This window comes from Stenella coeruleoalba (assembly GCF_951394435.1).
Source record: "Stenella coeruleoalba genome assembly, chromosome: 4".
Taxonomy (NCBI): Eukaryota; Metazoa; Chordata; class Mammalia; order Artiodactyla; family Delphinidae; genus Stenella; species Stenella coeruleoalba.
Genome location: NC_137149.1, coordinates 62,281,911 through 62,298,097, shown reverse-complemented (window position 1 = coordinate 62,298,097; position 16,187 = coordinate 62,281,911). Strand labels below are relative to the sequence as shown.

The window sequence follows — 16,187 nt, the reverse complement described above, 5'->3', positions numbered from 1 at the left end:
AAATATTTTGTTTCATTCACATACTACAAGCACCCCAACACCTTGCATCTCCTCATCAATAGAGGGTGTTTCCTGTACTACGACCCAAACTCACTCAGTGGGAAATTTTTCCTTCTCTATGGGTGATTTTCAAAAACCACATTTGACGTATCTTAACACCCTCCTGCTCCATTGGATGACAAAACCCTTTTGTCCAAAGCTGAGTTGTCTACAGGATCTCAAGCTCTATTCGTTACTCATTTGCTCCCTGGACCTTCATTCTCTCATGTATTCCCTGATCATATATACACACACTAAGAAGAAATTCTATGAAGACGGAGACTGCATCTTATTCACCCACAGAGCCTGACTCAGAATAGGCTCAATAGATATTTTAAGAGAGTGAATGAAGTCTCTCTCCCATCCAAAAAACAAGATATTTTCCCTTGACCTCAAACCTCCCCCGGCCTCAACTCCTCTTTCCCTATACAACTGTCTCCAAGGTAAAGTCTACACTTGCTGTCTCCACTCCCTCCTGCCCATCCACAATCTAGATTGCAGCCAGAAGTAATGAAGAGCCCCCGCAATTGCTCCCATTGGGGTCGCCCACATCCTCTGGTTGTGAACTTCAAAGGGGGACTTTTAGTCCTTAGCTGCCTTGTCCCTTCTGACGAATTTCTCAATGTTGACCACTCCATCCTGCTTGAAACTCTCCTGGTTCTCCTCTTACCTCTCTGGTTGCTTCTTTTCAGCTCCTTAATGGCTTTTCGCCCCTGCTTGACTCCATCCTACCCCCCTCATTCCACCTGCATCCTTTGGACAATTTCACCTAATCTCTTGATGTCAGTGACCACATTCTAACACTCCTGCTGCCACTGATAACAGCTTACTTTCATTAGGTACCAGGCACTTTGCAAGTGTTCTCATTTCACTTTCATAACAACCTTCATCTCTCACCTTGGTCTCAGTTAGAGACTACTATTATTGCCATTTTTACCACTTAGGAAACTGAGGTCCAGAGAGCATGAGTCGCTTATCACAGGTGATTTGAGTTTGCACCTGATTCTCAACCTGTCCTCCTGAATGCTGCACAAGAATGCATCTACCACAAAAACCCTGATGATTCCCATATGTTTGTCTCCTTCCTGAGTTCCAGATCAGGATAGTCTATTAAGTATTTCTATCTGGATATCCTACCCAGATAGCACCTCAGCCTCAATTTAGCTGTTTTAAAACTAATTCAGTCTCACCTCCCTCCTTTCCAGAACTTCTCTTCCTTCCCATAAGCTACAGGTCTGCAAAAGCATCACAATTTATTTTATTGGCCCAGTCAAAAGCCAAGGAGTCACAGCTGTAGACTGAATGTTTGTGTCCATCCTCCCTCCATTCATATGTTGAAATCCTAACCCCCATTGTGATAGTGTTTGGTGGTGGAGCCTTTGGGAGGTGAACCCATATGAACAGGATTAGTGCCCTTATAAGAGACCCAGAGAACTCTCTTTCCCCTTCTACCATGTGAGGACACAGGGAAAAGACAGCAGTCTACGAACCAGGAAGCCAGTCATCACCAGATACTGAATCCACCAGCACCTTGACCTTGACCTTCCCATCCTCCAGAACGTGAGAAATAAGTTTCTGTTGTTGGAAACTACCCAGTCTGTGATGTTCTGTGACAGCAGCCTGAACAGACTAAGATAGTCATTCAGATCCCTTCTTCACCGTATCACTACTTCTAAACTGACTTCACATCTAAATATATCTTATCTTTTCTCAGCTGGAGAAAAGGTACCCCCATCTTCAATCCAGCCTTCACATATTTCCTAGAGTAATTCAACTAACCCATAAAATGGATCACGCCACTCCTCTGCTAAAATTCCTTAATCACAGCCCCCGTAAAGTCCAAACTCCTCTACAAGGCATTTAGGATCTCTTCAGAATCTGGTCCTGTCCATATCTGCAACTGCATGTTCTCCCCTAAAATGCCCTCCTTCATGCACTTTTTGGCTCTGAAGATAGGTAAATAGGCACAGTTCCCCATATGAGATATGATTTCTCACACCTCTGTGCTGCAGTGCATACTGTTCTCTCTCCGAGGAACACAATGCCTGTCACCAACTGTAGAGGGCCTGAGAATTTACCCTACTTGCAAGCTAACAAGTCAGGCTGCCACCAAGTTAGGCTGCCACAAGTTAGCCTCCTGGTAGAAGACATGAGACTGCCAGGTCAGAGACAAGGGACCATTTATTACTCAGAGCAATAGCAGTAGCCACAGAGGCAGCATTTCTGCTGGTTCCCTGACCCTCAGTCCCCACAGGCAAGGTGACACCTGTATCCACAGTGGGTTACAGGAAAGGCACCTGAGTTTCGGGGGACTGAATATTTTACAGTGGGGAGTAAGCATGTCTGTCCTTCAATTCTGGAGTGTCCTCCAGAGAGAGAGACTATTTCTATCTTCCATGGCTGCTGCTGTTGGAAAAAAAAAAAAAAAAAATTGAAAAGGTAGTCCAGAACAAAGTAGTCAGTGCCTCTGCTCACAAAATAGAGTCATGATAGACCCAAGAAGACTCTCCCAATGACTCCCACTCTTGTCCTCTAACCTAATCCCAACTCATATACAAGCCCTAGTTCAAGCAACTATCACCTCTTCCTTCCGAGGTGATTTAGGGCATCCATCACCATGTCCTGCTGCACTCTGTACCTATCATCATATTTACTTTTAAAAGTTTGAATAGGTTTCCCTCAACAAGTCTGTAAGCTTCTTAAACTCATAAGGTTTGGGGTCTCTAAAACCGGTATTCAAATTCTAAACCTTTTCTGAACTAGAACTGAAGTCTATTCTTTTTACTCTATGTTTTTGTGTGTGATATATATGCATATATCCTAAGAATTAATTCTTATAATATAATTTGAACATAGTTAAGGGCTAATTTTTTAACTTTAAATGTTCAAAAGTTCAGAAATAAACCCATATTTTATTTAGAGTGCTAAAGTATTTCATGAAAGTGTATTCCCTGTCTCTTTTCCTTTAAAGTACAGTTTCTCTTGATGATGAAAACAGACTTGAAGTTCATATAACCCCATAAATAATGATCTCTCTCTCCTTTTTTTTCTCGCACCTACACGTGAAAGTGGCATTAAATGTCTGGCTCAGCTTCCACTCCTATAACTGAATCTGTTTTAAGTCCTAACTGTTGACAGCTGGTAATCCCAAGACATGTTTAAAGCAGTACTAGAATTATTACAAAGGATAGACCCAAGGGCTATCAATTAGTGTAGATGAGGCAGTTATTAATATCATGGCAACAAGCGTAGCAGAATTACTTTGTTTTCTTGTAAGGGAATATATGCATAATGCAAAAAAAATTACACAATTTAATTGTTTGAATCATTTGGTAAATAATCAGTCATCAAATTAGTTCTGCCATTTCACTGACAAAACTATTTGGATGTCTTGAGTTTTCACTTTTCAACCGGCTGGAGCACATCATAGTTTCTTTGTAAAAAATAGATTGGACATTAACACAGTTAATAAACTATCAAATAGTAAGTTCTACTTCAGACATAGTCATAATTATTTATAAACAATTCAGATTCTGCTGACATAAGATTCATGGTAACTTAGACTAGGTAATTATTTACTGTTCAATAAAAAGTTCCATGAGGATTAGATAGCAAGACGGCAGAGTAGAAGGACGTGCTTTCACTCCCTCTTGTGAGAGCACCGGAATCACAACTAACTGCTGAACAATCATCGACAGGAAGACACTGGAACTCACCAAAAAAGATACCCCACATCAAAAGACAAAAGAGAAGCCACAATGAGATGGCAGGAGGGGCACAACCACAATAAAATCAAATCCCATAAATGCTGGGTGGGTGACTCACAAACTGGAGAACACTTATACCACAGAAGTCCACCCACTGGAGTGAAGGTTCTGAGCCCCATGTCAGGCTTCCCAACCTGGGGGTCCGGAAACGGGAGAAGGAATTCGTAGAGAATCAGACTTTGAAGGCTAGCAGGATTTGATTGCAGGACTTCGACAGGACTGGGGGAAATGGAGGGCACACACAAAGTAGTATGTGCATTGGGACCCAGGGGAAGGAGTGGTGAGCCCATAGGAGACTGAACAAGACCTACCTGCTGGTATCGGAGGGTCTCCTGCAGACGTGGGGGGTGGCTGTTTCTCACCGTGAGGACAAGGACACTGGCAGCAGAAGTTCTGGGAAGTACTTCTTGGCGTGAGCCCTCCCAGAGTCTGTCATTAGCCTCACCAAAGAGCCTGGGTAGGCTCCAGTGTTGGGTCGCCTCAGGCCAAACAACCAACAGGGAGGACACTCAGCCCCAGCCATTAGCAGACAAGTGGATTAACGTTTTACTGAGCTCTGCCCACCAGAGCAACACCCAGTTCTACCCACCACCAGTCCCTCCCATCAGGAAACTTGCACAAGCCTCTTAGATAGCCTCATCCACCAGAGGGCAGACAGCAGAAGCAAGAAGAACTACGATCCTGCAGCCTGTGGAACAAAAACCACATTCACAGAAAGATAGACAAGATGAAAAGGCAGAGGGCTATGTACCAGATGAAGGAACAAGATAAAACCCCAGAAAAACAACTAAATGAAGTGGAGATAGGCAACCTTCCAGAAAAAGAATTCAGAATAATGATAGTGAAGATGACCCAGCACCTCGGAAAAAGAATGGAGGCAAAGATGAAAGAAATGTTTAACGAAGACCTAAAATAATTAAAGAAAAAACAGCTACAAGAATTAAAGAACAAACAAACAGAGATGAACAATACAATAACTGAAATGAAAAACACACCAGAAGGAATCCATAGCAGAATAACTGAGGCAGAGGAACAGATAAGTGACCTGGAAGACAGATTGGTGGAATTCACTGACGTGGAACAGAATAAAGAAAAAAGAATGAAAAGAAATGAAGACAGCCTAAGAGACCTCTGGGACAACACAAAACTCAACAACATTCGCATCATAGGGGTCCCAGAAGGAGAAGAGAGAGAGAAAGGACCAGAGAAAATATCTGAAGAGATTACAGTCGAAAACTTCCCTAACATGGGAAAGGAAATAGCCACCAAAGTCCAGGAAGCACAGAGAGTCCAAGGCAGGATAAACCCAAGGAGAAACACACCGAGACAAACAGTAATCAAATTGGCAAAAATTAAAGACAAAGAAAAATTATTGAAAGCAACAAGGGAAAAACGACAGATAACATACAAGGGAACTCCCATAAGGTTAACAGCTGATTTCTCAGCAGAAACTCTACAAGCCAGAAGGGAGTGGCATGACATATTTAAAGGGATGAAAGGGAAGAATCTACAACAAAGATTACTCAACCCAGCAAGGATCTCATTCAGATTTGACAGAGAAATCAAAAGCTTTACAGACAAGCAAAAGCTAAGAGAATTCAGCACCACCAAACCAGCTCTACAACAAATGCTAAAGGAACTTCTCTGAGTGGGAAACACATAGAAGAAAAGGACCTACAAAAACAAACCCACAACAATTAAGAAAATGGTAATAGGAACATACATATCGATAATTACCTTAAACATGAATGGATTAAATCCTCCAACCAAAAGATACAGGCTTCCTAAATGAATACAAAAAGAAGACCCATACATATGCTGTCTATAAGAGACCCACTTCAGACCTAGGGACACATACATACTGAAAGTGAGGGGATGGAAAAAGATATTCCATGCAAATGGAAATCAAAAGAAAGCTGGAATAGCAATGCTCATAGCAGATAAAATAGACATTAAAATAAAGACTGTCACAAGAGACAAAGAAGGACACTACATAATGATCAAGGGATCAATCCAAGAAGAAGATATAACAATTATAAATATATATGCATCCAACATAGGAGCACCTCAATACATAAGGCAACTGCTAACAGCTATAAAAGAGGAAATCGACAGTAACACAATAATAGTGGGGGACATTAACACCTCACGTACACCAATGGACAGATCATTCAGACAGAAAGTTAATAAGAAAACACAAGCTTTAAATGACACAATAGACCAGATAGATTTAATTGATATTTAGAGGACATTCCATCCAAAAACAGCAGATTACACTTTCTTCTCAAGTGCGCACAGAACATTATCTAGGATAGATCACATCGTGGGTCACAAATCAAGCCTTAGTAAATTTAAGAAAATTGAAATCATATCAAGCATCTTTTCTAACAACAACGCTATGAGATTAGAAATCAATTACAGGGAGAAAACCGTAAAAAACACAAAACACATGGACGCTAAACAATACGTTACTAAATAACCAAGAGATCACTGAAGAAATCAAAGAGGAAATAAAAAATTATGTAGAGACAAATGATAATGCAAACACAATGATCCAAAACCTATGGGATGCAGCAAAAGCAGTTCTAAGAGGGAAGTTTAGAGCAATACAAGCCTACCTCAGTAAACAAGAAAAATCTCAAATAAACAATCTAACCTTACACCTAAAGGAACTACAGAAAGAATAACAACAAACCCCAAAGTTTGCAGAAGGAAAGAAATCATAAAGATCAGAGCAGAAATAAATGAAACAGAAACAAAGAAAACAATAGCAAAGATCAATAAAACTAAAAGCTGGTTCTTTGAGAAGATAAAATTGATAAACCATTAGCCAGACTCATCAAGAAAAAGAGGGATTTATTCAAATCAATAAAATTCATTTATTAACCAATAAAATTTTATTTTATAATAAATAATTTTTATTTATTAAAATTTTAATTTTAATAAAATTTTAATTAAGATTTTATTTTTAATAAAATTTTAAATTAATTTTATTTATCAATAAAATTAGAAATGAAAAAGGAGAAATTACAACAGACACTGCAGAAATACAAAGCATCCTAAGAGACTACTATAAGCAGCTCTATGCCAAAAAAATGGACAACCTGGAAGAAATGGACAAATTCTTAGAAAGGTATAAACTTCCAAGACTGAACCAGGAAGAAATGGAAAATATGAACAGACCAATCAGAAGTAATGAAATTGAAACTCTGATTAAAAATCTTCCAACAAACAAAAGTCCAGGACCAGATGGTTTCACAGGTGAATTCTATCAAATATTTAGAGAAGAGCTAACACCCAACCTTCTCAAACTCTTTCAAAAAATTGCAGAGGAAGGAACACTCCAAAACTCATTCTATGAGGCCACCATCACCCTGATCCCAAAACCAGAAAAAGATATCACAAATAAAGAAAATTACACACCAATATCACTGATGAATATACATGCAAAAATTCTCAACAAAATACTAGCAAACAGAATCCAACAACACATTAAAAGGATCATACACCATGATCAAGCAGGATTTATCCCCGGGATGCAAGGATTCTTCAATATACACAAATCAATCAATGTGATACACCGTATTAGCAAATTGAAGAATAAAAACCATGATCATCTCAATAGATGCAGAAAAAGCTTTTGACAAAATTCAACACCCATTTATGATAAAAACTCTCCAGAAAGTGGGCATAGAGGGAACTGACCTCAACATAATAAAGGCCATATACAAACAACCCACAGCAAACATCATTCTCAATGGTGAAAAACTGAAAGCATTTCCACTAAGACCAGGAACACGACAAGGCTGTCCACTCTCACCACTATTATTCAACATAGTTTTGGAAGTCTTAGCCATGGCAATCAGAGAAGACAAAGAAATAAAAGGAATACAAACTGGAAAAGAAGAAGTAAAACTGTCCCTGTTTCCAGATGGTGTGATACTATACCTAGAGAATCCTAAAGATGCCACCAGAAAACTACAAGAGCTAATCAATGAATTTGGTAAAGTTGCAGGATAAAAAATTAATGTACAGAAATCTCTTGCATTCCTATATACTAATAATGAAAAATCTGAAAGAGAAATTAAGGAAACACTCCCATTTACCATCTCAACAAAAAGAATAAAATACCTAGGAATAAACCTACCTAGAGAGACAAAAGACCTGTATGCAGAAAACTATAACACACTGATTAAAGAAATTAAAGATGATACAAACAGATGTAGAGATATACCATGTTCATGGATTGGAAGAATCAATATTGTGAAAATGACTATACTACCCAAAGCAATCGACAGATTCAATGCAATCCCCATCAAGTTACCAATGGCATTTTTTACAGAACTAGAACAAAAATCTTAAAATGTGTATGGAGAAACAAAAGACCCTGAATAGCCAAAGCACTCTTGTGGGAAAAAAACGGAGCTGGAGGAATCAGACTCCCTGACTTCAGGCTATACTACAAAGCTACAGTAATCAAGACAGTATGGTACTGGCACAGAAACAGAAATATAGATCAATGGAACAGGATAGAAAGCCCAGAGATAAACCCACACACCTATGGTCAACTAATCTATGACAAAGGAGGCAAGGATATACAATGGAGAACAGACAGTCTCTTCAATAAGTGGTGCTGGAAAAACTGGACAGCTACATGTAAAAGAATGAAATTAGAACACTCCCTAACACCATACACAAAAATAAACTCAAAATGGATTAGAGACCTAAATGTAAGACTGGACACTGTAAAACTCTTAGAGGAAAACATAAGAAGAACACCCTTTGACAAAAATCACAGCAAGATCTTCTTTGATCCACCTCCTAGAGTAATGGAAATGAAAACAAAAATCAACAAATGGAACCTAATGAAACTTAAAAGCTTTTGCAAAGCAAAGGAAATTACAAGCAAGACAAAAAGACAGCCCTCAGAATGGGAGAAAGTATTTGCAAATGAATCAACGGACAAAGGATTAATTTCCAAAATATATAAACAGCTCATGCAGCTCAATATTAAAAAAACAAACAACCCAATCCAAAAAATGGGCAGAAGACCTAAACAGACATTTCTCCAAAGCAGGCATACAGATGGCCAAGAAGCACAAGAAAAGCGGCTCAACATCAGTAATTATTAGAGAAATGCAAATCAAAACTACAATGAGGTACCACCTCACACCTGTTAGAATGGACATCATCAGAAAATCTACAAACAACAAATGCTGGAGAGGGTGTGGAGAAAAGGGAACCCTCTTGCACTGTTGGTGGGAATGTAAATCGATACAGTCACTACAGAGAACAGTATGGAGGTTCCTTAAAAAACTAAAAGTGGAATTACCATATGACCCAGCAATCCACTACTGGGCATATACCCAGAGAAAACCGTAATTCAAAAAGAAACATGCACCCCAATGTTCACTGCAGCACTATTTACAATAGGCAGGTCATGGAAGCAACCTAAATGCCCATCGACAGATGAATGGATAAAGAAGAAGTGGTACATACATACAATGGAATATTACTCAGCCATAAAAAGGAACGAAATTGGGTCATTTGTAGAGATGTGTATGGATCTAGAGACTGTCATACAGAGTGGAGTAAGTCAGAAAGAGAAAAATAAATATCGTATATTAACGCATATATGTGGAACCTAGAAAAATGGTACAGATGAACCGGTTTGCAGGGCAGAAATTGAGACACAGATATAAAGAACAAACGTATGGACACCAAGGCGGGGGAAAGTGGCAGGGGGTGGGGGTTGGGGTGCTGTGATGAATTGGGAGATTGGGATTGACATGTATACACTGATGTGTATAAAATGGATGACTAATAAGAACCTGCTGTATAAGAAAATAAATAGGGCTTCCCTGGTGGCGCAGTGGTTGAGAATCTGTCTGCCAATGCAGGGGACACGGGTTCGAGCCCTTGTCCGGGAAGATCCCACATGCCGCCGAGCAACTAAGCCTGTGCTCCACAACTCCTGAGCCTGCGTGCCACAACTACTGAAGCCCATGCACCTAGAGCCCGTGCTCTGCAACAAGAGGAGCCACCACAGTGAGAACCTCGCGTACCGCAACCAAGAGTAGTTGCTTACAGCAACTAGAGAAAGCCCACGCAAAGCAATGAAGACCCAATGCAGCCAAAAATAAAAATAATAATAAAATTTTTAAAAAAGAAAATAAATAAAATTAAATTTACAGAAAGAAAAACAAAAGTTCCATGAAACAGAAGAACCATTCAAATAATCCTAACAAACCATCAGATTAGTTTTTAAGCCATCTCAATCCACATCATTTTCACGCAATCTGTGACCATCCTTTAGGCCCCAGGTAGAGCCACTTATTCCAGGAAGCATCTTGTGTCTCAGACCTCAGTAAGAAATACTCTGATCTGAGACAGCCTTCACTGATTTCTACTAGATTTGCGTGGCTAGGGCAGTGCCATGGACAGGTAAGAGGGACTACAAGGAAAACATAAGAAGAGGAACAGAATCTAAGTGCTTGTCCTATTTCACCCAAACGATTATTTCCCGAACACTACCATAGGGGTCTTGAATAAAATAAAGCTGAAATCTTATAAAATACAGTAAATTTTATTATTTAGGGACTTCAGGGGAAGGAAGAGCTGATAGTGCCACACTTCTTAAAAAGTTACTTCTTCGCTAATTCGCTGTAACTTGGGGGGTAGAAAACTTAGGTACCCAGCACAAATGGGTAAATAATTCATATAAAAAAATGTTTTCAAATAAATAAGATTTATCTCTGTGTGTGATTTTTTTTTTTTTTTTTTTTTTTGCGGTACGGGGGCCTCTCACTGTTGTGGCCTCTCCCGTTGCGGTTCACAGGCTCCGGACGCGCAAGCCCAGCGGCGGCCATGGCTCACGGGCCCAGCCACTCCGCTGCATGTGGGATCCTCCCCGACCGGGGCACGAACCCGTGTCCCCTGCATCGGCAGGCGGACTCTCAACCACTGCGCCACCAGGGAAGCCCTCTGTGTGATTTTTTAACTATATTTTAACAGAATTTTAAAAATAAATTACATTTCATTGTTTAAATTCTTAACTAGAACATGGTAAACGTAAGTAACATGTTTTACACAGAAGAAATAAAATAAGTTGTCCTTTTCTTAATTCAAAATTATCATTATGAAATCATCACGATCCACCTGTTATTATTCTATGCATTAAAAAGTAATGTCCTCAAGAAAACGAAAAAAGAAATACCCTGATCTGTTATTCTGGTGAGCATCTAGTCGTGTTCTCAATAGTAGAGTCATCTGTGGACAAGCCCTATCCCTTACAGAGACCATCTGTGTTCTACACAACTCCTACCCACCAGAGTCCACAAACATGGTAGAACTCAAAACACAAAGATACTCTTTTATTACAACAGTTCCAATAACCCTGTTAGTGAGTCCTGCTATGCTAAGTACCCCTGGAAGCACACACCTAGAATCACAACATTTTAAAGCTAGAAAGGTCCTTTCAAGCCACTCAGAAATTTCCCTCATATGTGAGGGAAATGAGGAAACTGGAGAAGCCAAATGGCTTGTCCAAGTTTGGTGACAGAATTAGGACAATCCAAGCCCCTGACTACCAACCACGTGCTGCAAAGAACCTCAGTTTTCTTACGAAGACACTTGCAAGTGTGAAGTTGAGAAAACAAGTTACTTTTCCAAATCTCAAGTTTATTCTTATAGAAGAATGGAACAAGACCATCCTCAAGTTTTCTTCTGTCTCTAAAATCTGGTGAATCTCATTTTCATAATGTATAATACCACATGTCCCCGGCATGGTGTGGGGATAGAAAGCTGCTCTCATCTTCCCTTCAAGAATATAAACGTGGGAGAGGTACGTGAAGAAAGGGTGGGAGGAAGCGAGAGAGGTGATGGTGGGAGTTAGCTGGACGCCATTGGGAATCCCCTCTCTTCCCAGGCCCCCCTCCACTCCCTCCCAGCAAGCCACAGAGAGTAGGATGGGGACTTCCCAGTAGCTAACCATACCACAGCCCCTGCTCCAGCCTCCCCTCTCACCTCCTCAGAATGCTGGTGGGAGGGCAGGAGGGCGAGATAGATGGATGAAGGAGGGCTGTTGGAAGCTTCTAGCTCCAGGCCAGGTTAGGAGCCAGTCAGTACTGATTAGCTGTCAGGGACCTGCAGGATAGACAGGGAACCCCGAGTGGCCACTCATTTCCCCTTGAGAATCAATGACTTAATTTTTCTTCACCCTAGATAGAGTAGGCATGAGGCCAAACAGGATTATTCTGCCACCTGAATAATCTCATGCAGTGGGATCACTGGCTTGGCTCAGCTGTTTGTCCATTTCCTGCACAGAATCCCACCCAATCAGAGCAGTGTGCTGCTCACCCAGGAACCGCCCACAAGTCCCAAAGATCTTTGGGACCGTCGGCTATTTCAGTATCACGCAGAGCTCCTGGAGTCAGTGCTCCTAACGTTCACATCATCAAGGATGCTCCAGTACTAGGCTTTGCCTCTCTAATTTGACACATAAAGTAATGCAGTTTTGAGTGATTCCCTTCCCATATAAATCAGAGCTAACTCAAGCCTAGTCCTTTAGAATGCCACTGTCACTTCTTGTATTTTCTACTGTATTACACAGGATAAAGGGGTTGGGGGGGTCCCAGTTGGCCTCTAGGGGTTATGTCTAACCCTCCCTGCTGCATGGCTGCTTTAAGTTATTCTCCTAAAAGTAATAATATTACCTGTTAACACATAATACCACTAACTGTGAGTCTGTTAACAGGTTTAGCTCTCACAACAACCCTGGCCAATAAGGACCATTACTGATCATATCCAGATAAGGACTATTATGATCATTATCAGCTCCAGTTCAAAGATGAGAGACCAGAAGGAAGTTGCTGGCACAGAAAAATGAGGTCACTTGCCCAAGGTCATACTAGCAGCAAGTGGCAGAACCAGGATTCGAACACAGGTCCCCCCACTTCACCCAGGTGAAGGTGGCCTCCTAGGGAAGTGGGACACAGAGACCGTCAACAGCTGGTAATAAGGGAAGAGGGGCAAGCTGAATTATTTCTTCAGAGTTGCCCTTTTCTTCCTCAAACCACCTGGTACTATGACAAGCAATGTCACATGGGATAAAAGGTTAACACCCAACCAGAAATGTTACCATAGCGAAAGGAGAACTCTCCAGAGCTCTCAGTGGGAAAGATAAAGGTAGACTAAGCGGAGAGTTCCATTTACAAAACTTTACTTTGATGCTAATAATTTACACCTACACCAATGAACATTTCCCCCATTTTACTGGCTTGCCAGTGGCTGGACAAATCCACATGAAGGCATTTATCTTAAATATCGCTTGATTATTTCATTTACTACTTTGAGCCACCCTTAGTCCTTTTATATCTCCTTGCACTCAGCTGATAATCTCAGGATACTCCACTGTGTTCACTTCAGAAAATTTCCCCTAAACATTTCCACAGCGCCCTTTAGTTCACAGCTGTGCTCACTATCCAGTAGCTCATGTTTTGTCAATGGGTACTTAATAGAGAATTCTGGAGAGCAAGCACTTTTTATGGCCTTTATTCCCTATACCTTGGTAGGAAAAAAAAAGAAACTGGCAGATTCAAGACTGCCATAGCTTTTCACTTCAAAGAGCTGTAAAACACTTGTTTACAAAAGCAGTCAGTCCTGTTTTATTTATTTATTTAATTTTTACTAATTATTCTATTTTTATTTATTTATTGGCCACACCAGGCGGCTTGCAGGATCTTAGTTCCCCCACCAGGGGTCAAACCAAGGCCCCCCTGCAGTGCAAGGGCAGAGACCTAACCACTGGACCCGGAGAATTCCCAGTCAATCCTATCTTATGCAAACTTTTTCATGCAACGTACTTATTCCTTAAGACATTCTTCAAGGTTCCCAGGAAGGGGACGAGCAGGAGGCAGACCTCCTCCCCAAGCAAGAGAGGCCATCTCAACTCTAGGAAACGGTGCGGAACACAGCTGTTTCAGGGATCCCTGACCAAGATAGTGACAGAACATCAAGTGTTCAGAAACATGAAGAGTCGTTCTGCAAGGTGGATTCGCAGCCTCTGGAACAGCTCTCCGTTCATTCCTCATCCCGACCCCTCCCACCCTCAGCAGGCTCCCAAAACACAACAAAACCCGGAGGTGGCCGTGCTTCAGCTCCCACCAATCTCATCTCAAGTCTGGGGAAGAGAATGAATTTCTGCTTTCCCAAAGAAGGGGTTTTTATCAAGGCCTCTGCAGTTCCGTTTAAGGACAGAGCAAAAAGTTTAGAAGTTTGGACTTGTAGAGATAGCTGAGTTTCGTGGATGTGACCCATTTAAACCAGGTCATTTTAAAATGCTCTTTCAAAGTCTGATTATATTAATAATTGAAATCACCCAATTATCTAAAAGGAAGAACGAGCGATCTATGAAGTGAATACCCATGAATTAAGGTAGGGCACTCTGAAAACTAAACTGTTTGGTGGGAGGAACAATCATATCAGTTTCGATTTTTTTTTCCTTTTTAAGTAACTTCCAGAGAACAATCTATTTAAATGAAATCGCCACACGAAAAGCCGCCTCTAGGTGGATTTCAAAGTTAATGATATCTCTTTTAAACACACACACACACACACACACTCACACCCACAACAACAACGTGTGGCGAAGTTTGAGGGGTTCTCATAATCACAGACCGATCCGGAAGCTGCTAGAAACAATTAAGCAGGATTTCAAAATGACTGGTACAGGATGTGCCCATAGAAAGAAAGTAAAGTTGAGCGCACTGGTGGAGCTGCCAAAGTTGCTACTGCAAAGTACCCTGAACTTTTACAGGGTGGCCTGGGGTCACTCTGACCGCCCTTCCTCTGTCTGGTCGCCTTACAAACAAACGCACTAGCCCTAGTGGTATCTGGCGGGAGCGGGGAGGGGGGAGATGCGAGAACTGCGAGCGGGAGTGAAGGGCGGGGCAGAGGGAGGGTGCCTGCAGGAGCTCCAGGGTCCTTCTTAACTCGAAGAACGGGTTTCGCTGTAGTCCAAGTAGGGGACAACGAGGTGGCAATGAACTTCCTCCCCCCGAGAGACCCACGCGCGGCAAGGACAGCAGGAACGTCCCTGGAGCACTCGATTCCAGCTTTTCCGCGGGCCCGGGCGCGCAGGGGCCTGTTTGGGTTGGGGTCGGCAGGGATGCCCCGCGAGGAGGTGGCGGGCTGGCGTGGGTGAGGCCCCAGGAAGCGCCTACCTGTACGGTGGCGCGTTCAGAGCTCGCGGCCCGGCCGCGGCGCGCAAGTGCTAGAGGCAGCCCGGGGACGGCCTGGGCGGGCGGGGCGCGCATCGCGCCCGGCGGGCTGCTCTCTTCCCGCCGCGGGGCGCCGGGAAGACTCCCGCCTCTTCTCCTGCCGGCTGAGGACACGGCGGGTCCCGCGGCGGCGGTAGCAACAGGCACCGAGGCGCGGGTGCGGCGGCGGCAGTGGCGGCGGCGGCGGCGGAGGAGGAGGAGGTGTCTGCGCGCGACTCGCGTTTCCTCCTCCGCGGCAGGGCGAGCGCAGGGAAGGCGAGGGGAGGGCACAACCCGGGAATCGCCCAACTCGGTCCCCAGGGGCCTGAGAGGGCGAAGCGATGCTTCCTCCCTCTCCACTGCGCTGTTTGACTCGAGAGCGGCATGGCCGGGACGGGCAAGTCACACACGGACAACAGCTGCTGCAGTGGGGGTCCGTCGCGGCCTCCCTCCCTTCGCTATCTCTCCCCTCCCCAGCTGTCCATCCTCAACCCGCCCCCTCGGCCTCCAGCCGCGGCCCGGGAGAGGGTGTGCCGGGCGCCGCCCCCACCCAGCCCCAGAGCAGGGTCTTGGCCGCCGAACGCCTAGGGCTCCGGGGACGCGGAGCCCCGCGCGTGATTAAGGCCCTCGAGGAGGGATGTACGGTTGCACACCCTGTCTTCGGCGGCCTATTAATAGCAGGTGGCACTGCCCGCCGCGCTCTCTGCCTGCGAGACTCTCAGCAGGTGGCACTGCCAGCCCGCTCTTCGCTCCCCTGCAGTAGCCTGGCCTCATCTGCACTCTCGCCTTCTCTCTCAGCAATGGACCGGGTGAAAACTGCACAAAACACAGCAAGGCGATCAAGCCACCTGACTCTCCGCGGCATCACCCCTTCTTCCCGTCCTAGGCAGGGAGTGAATTCGGCACTGGCATCCTATGCGGCGCTTGCAGGCAAGGGTCGAAAATCGGGGACTCAGGGAATAGCCGGAGGCTGAAGTGCCCTCCCCTATTAAACACCAGGAAACCCATTTCCGAACTGCGGAGTGACGCAGAGGCTACACTGGGCGCTTTTCCCCTTCCTCCTGGTCTAGCGCACGCACGTTTCTCTCTCTCTCTCTCTCTCTCTCTCTCTCTCTCTCTCTCT

The 16,187-nt window shown here is 43.4% G+C and overlaps 1 protein-coding gene across 6 annotated transcripts in view; it reads right to left on the bottom strand.

The window, feature by feature from the left end:
• The window catches only part of TBC1D1 (TBC1 domain family member 1), a 229,603-nt gene extending 214,135 nt beyond the window's left edge, over nucleotides 1-15,468 (bottom strand). For 4 of the 6 annotated variants that reach the window (XM_079920572.1, XM_079920575.1, XM_079920574.1 and 1 more), the window contains exon 1: nucleotides 15,029-15,182. Coding sequence is in view for 1 of the 6 variants with exons in the window: in XM_079920578.1 (XP_079776704.1) it covers nucleotides 15,029-15,121 (93 nt within the window). In the remaining 5 variants the exon portion in view is untranslated. Of the gene's footprint in view, nucleotides 1-15,028 lie in introns of all 6 variants that reach the window. The other 2 variants (XM_079920578.1, XM_079920576.1) reach the window with 2 other exon arrangements.
• Nucleotides 15,469-16,187: the final 719 nt, after the last annotated feature.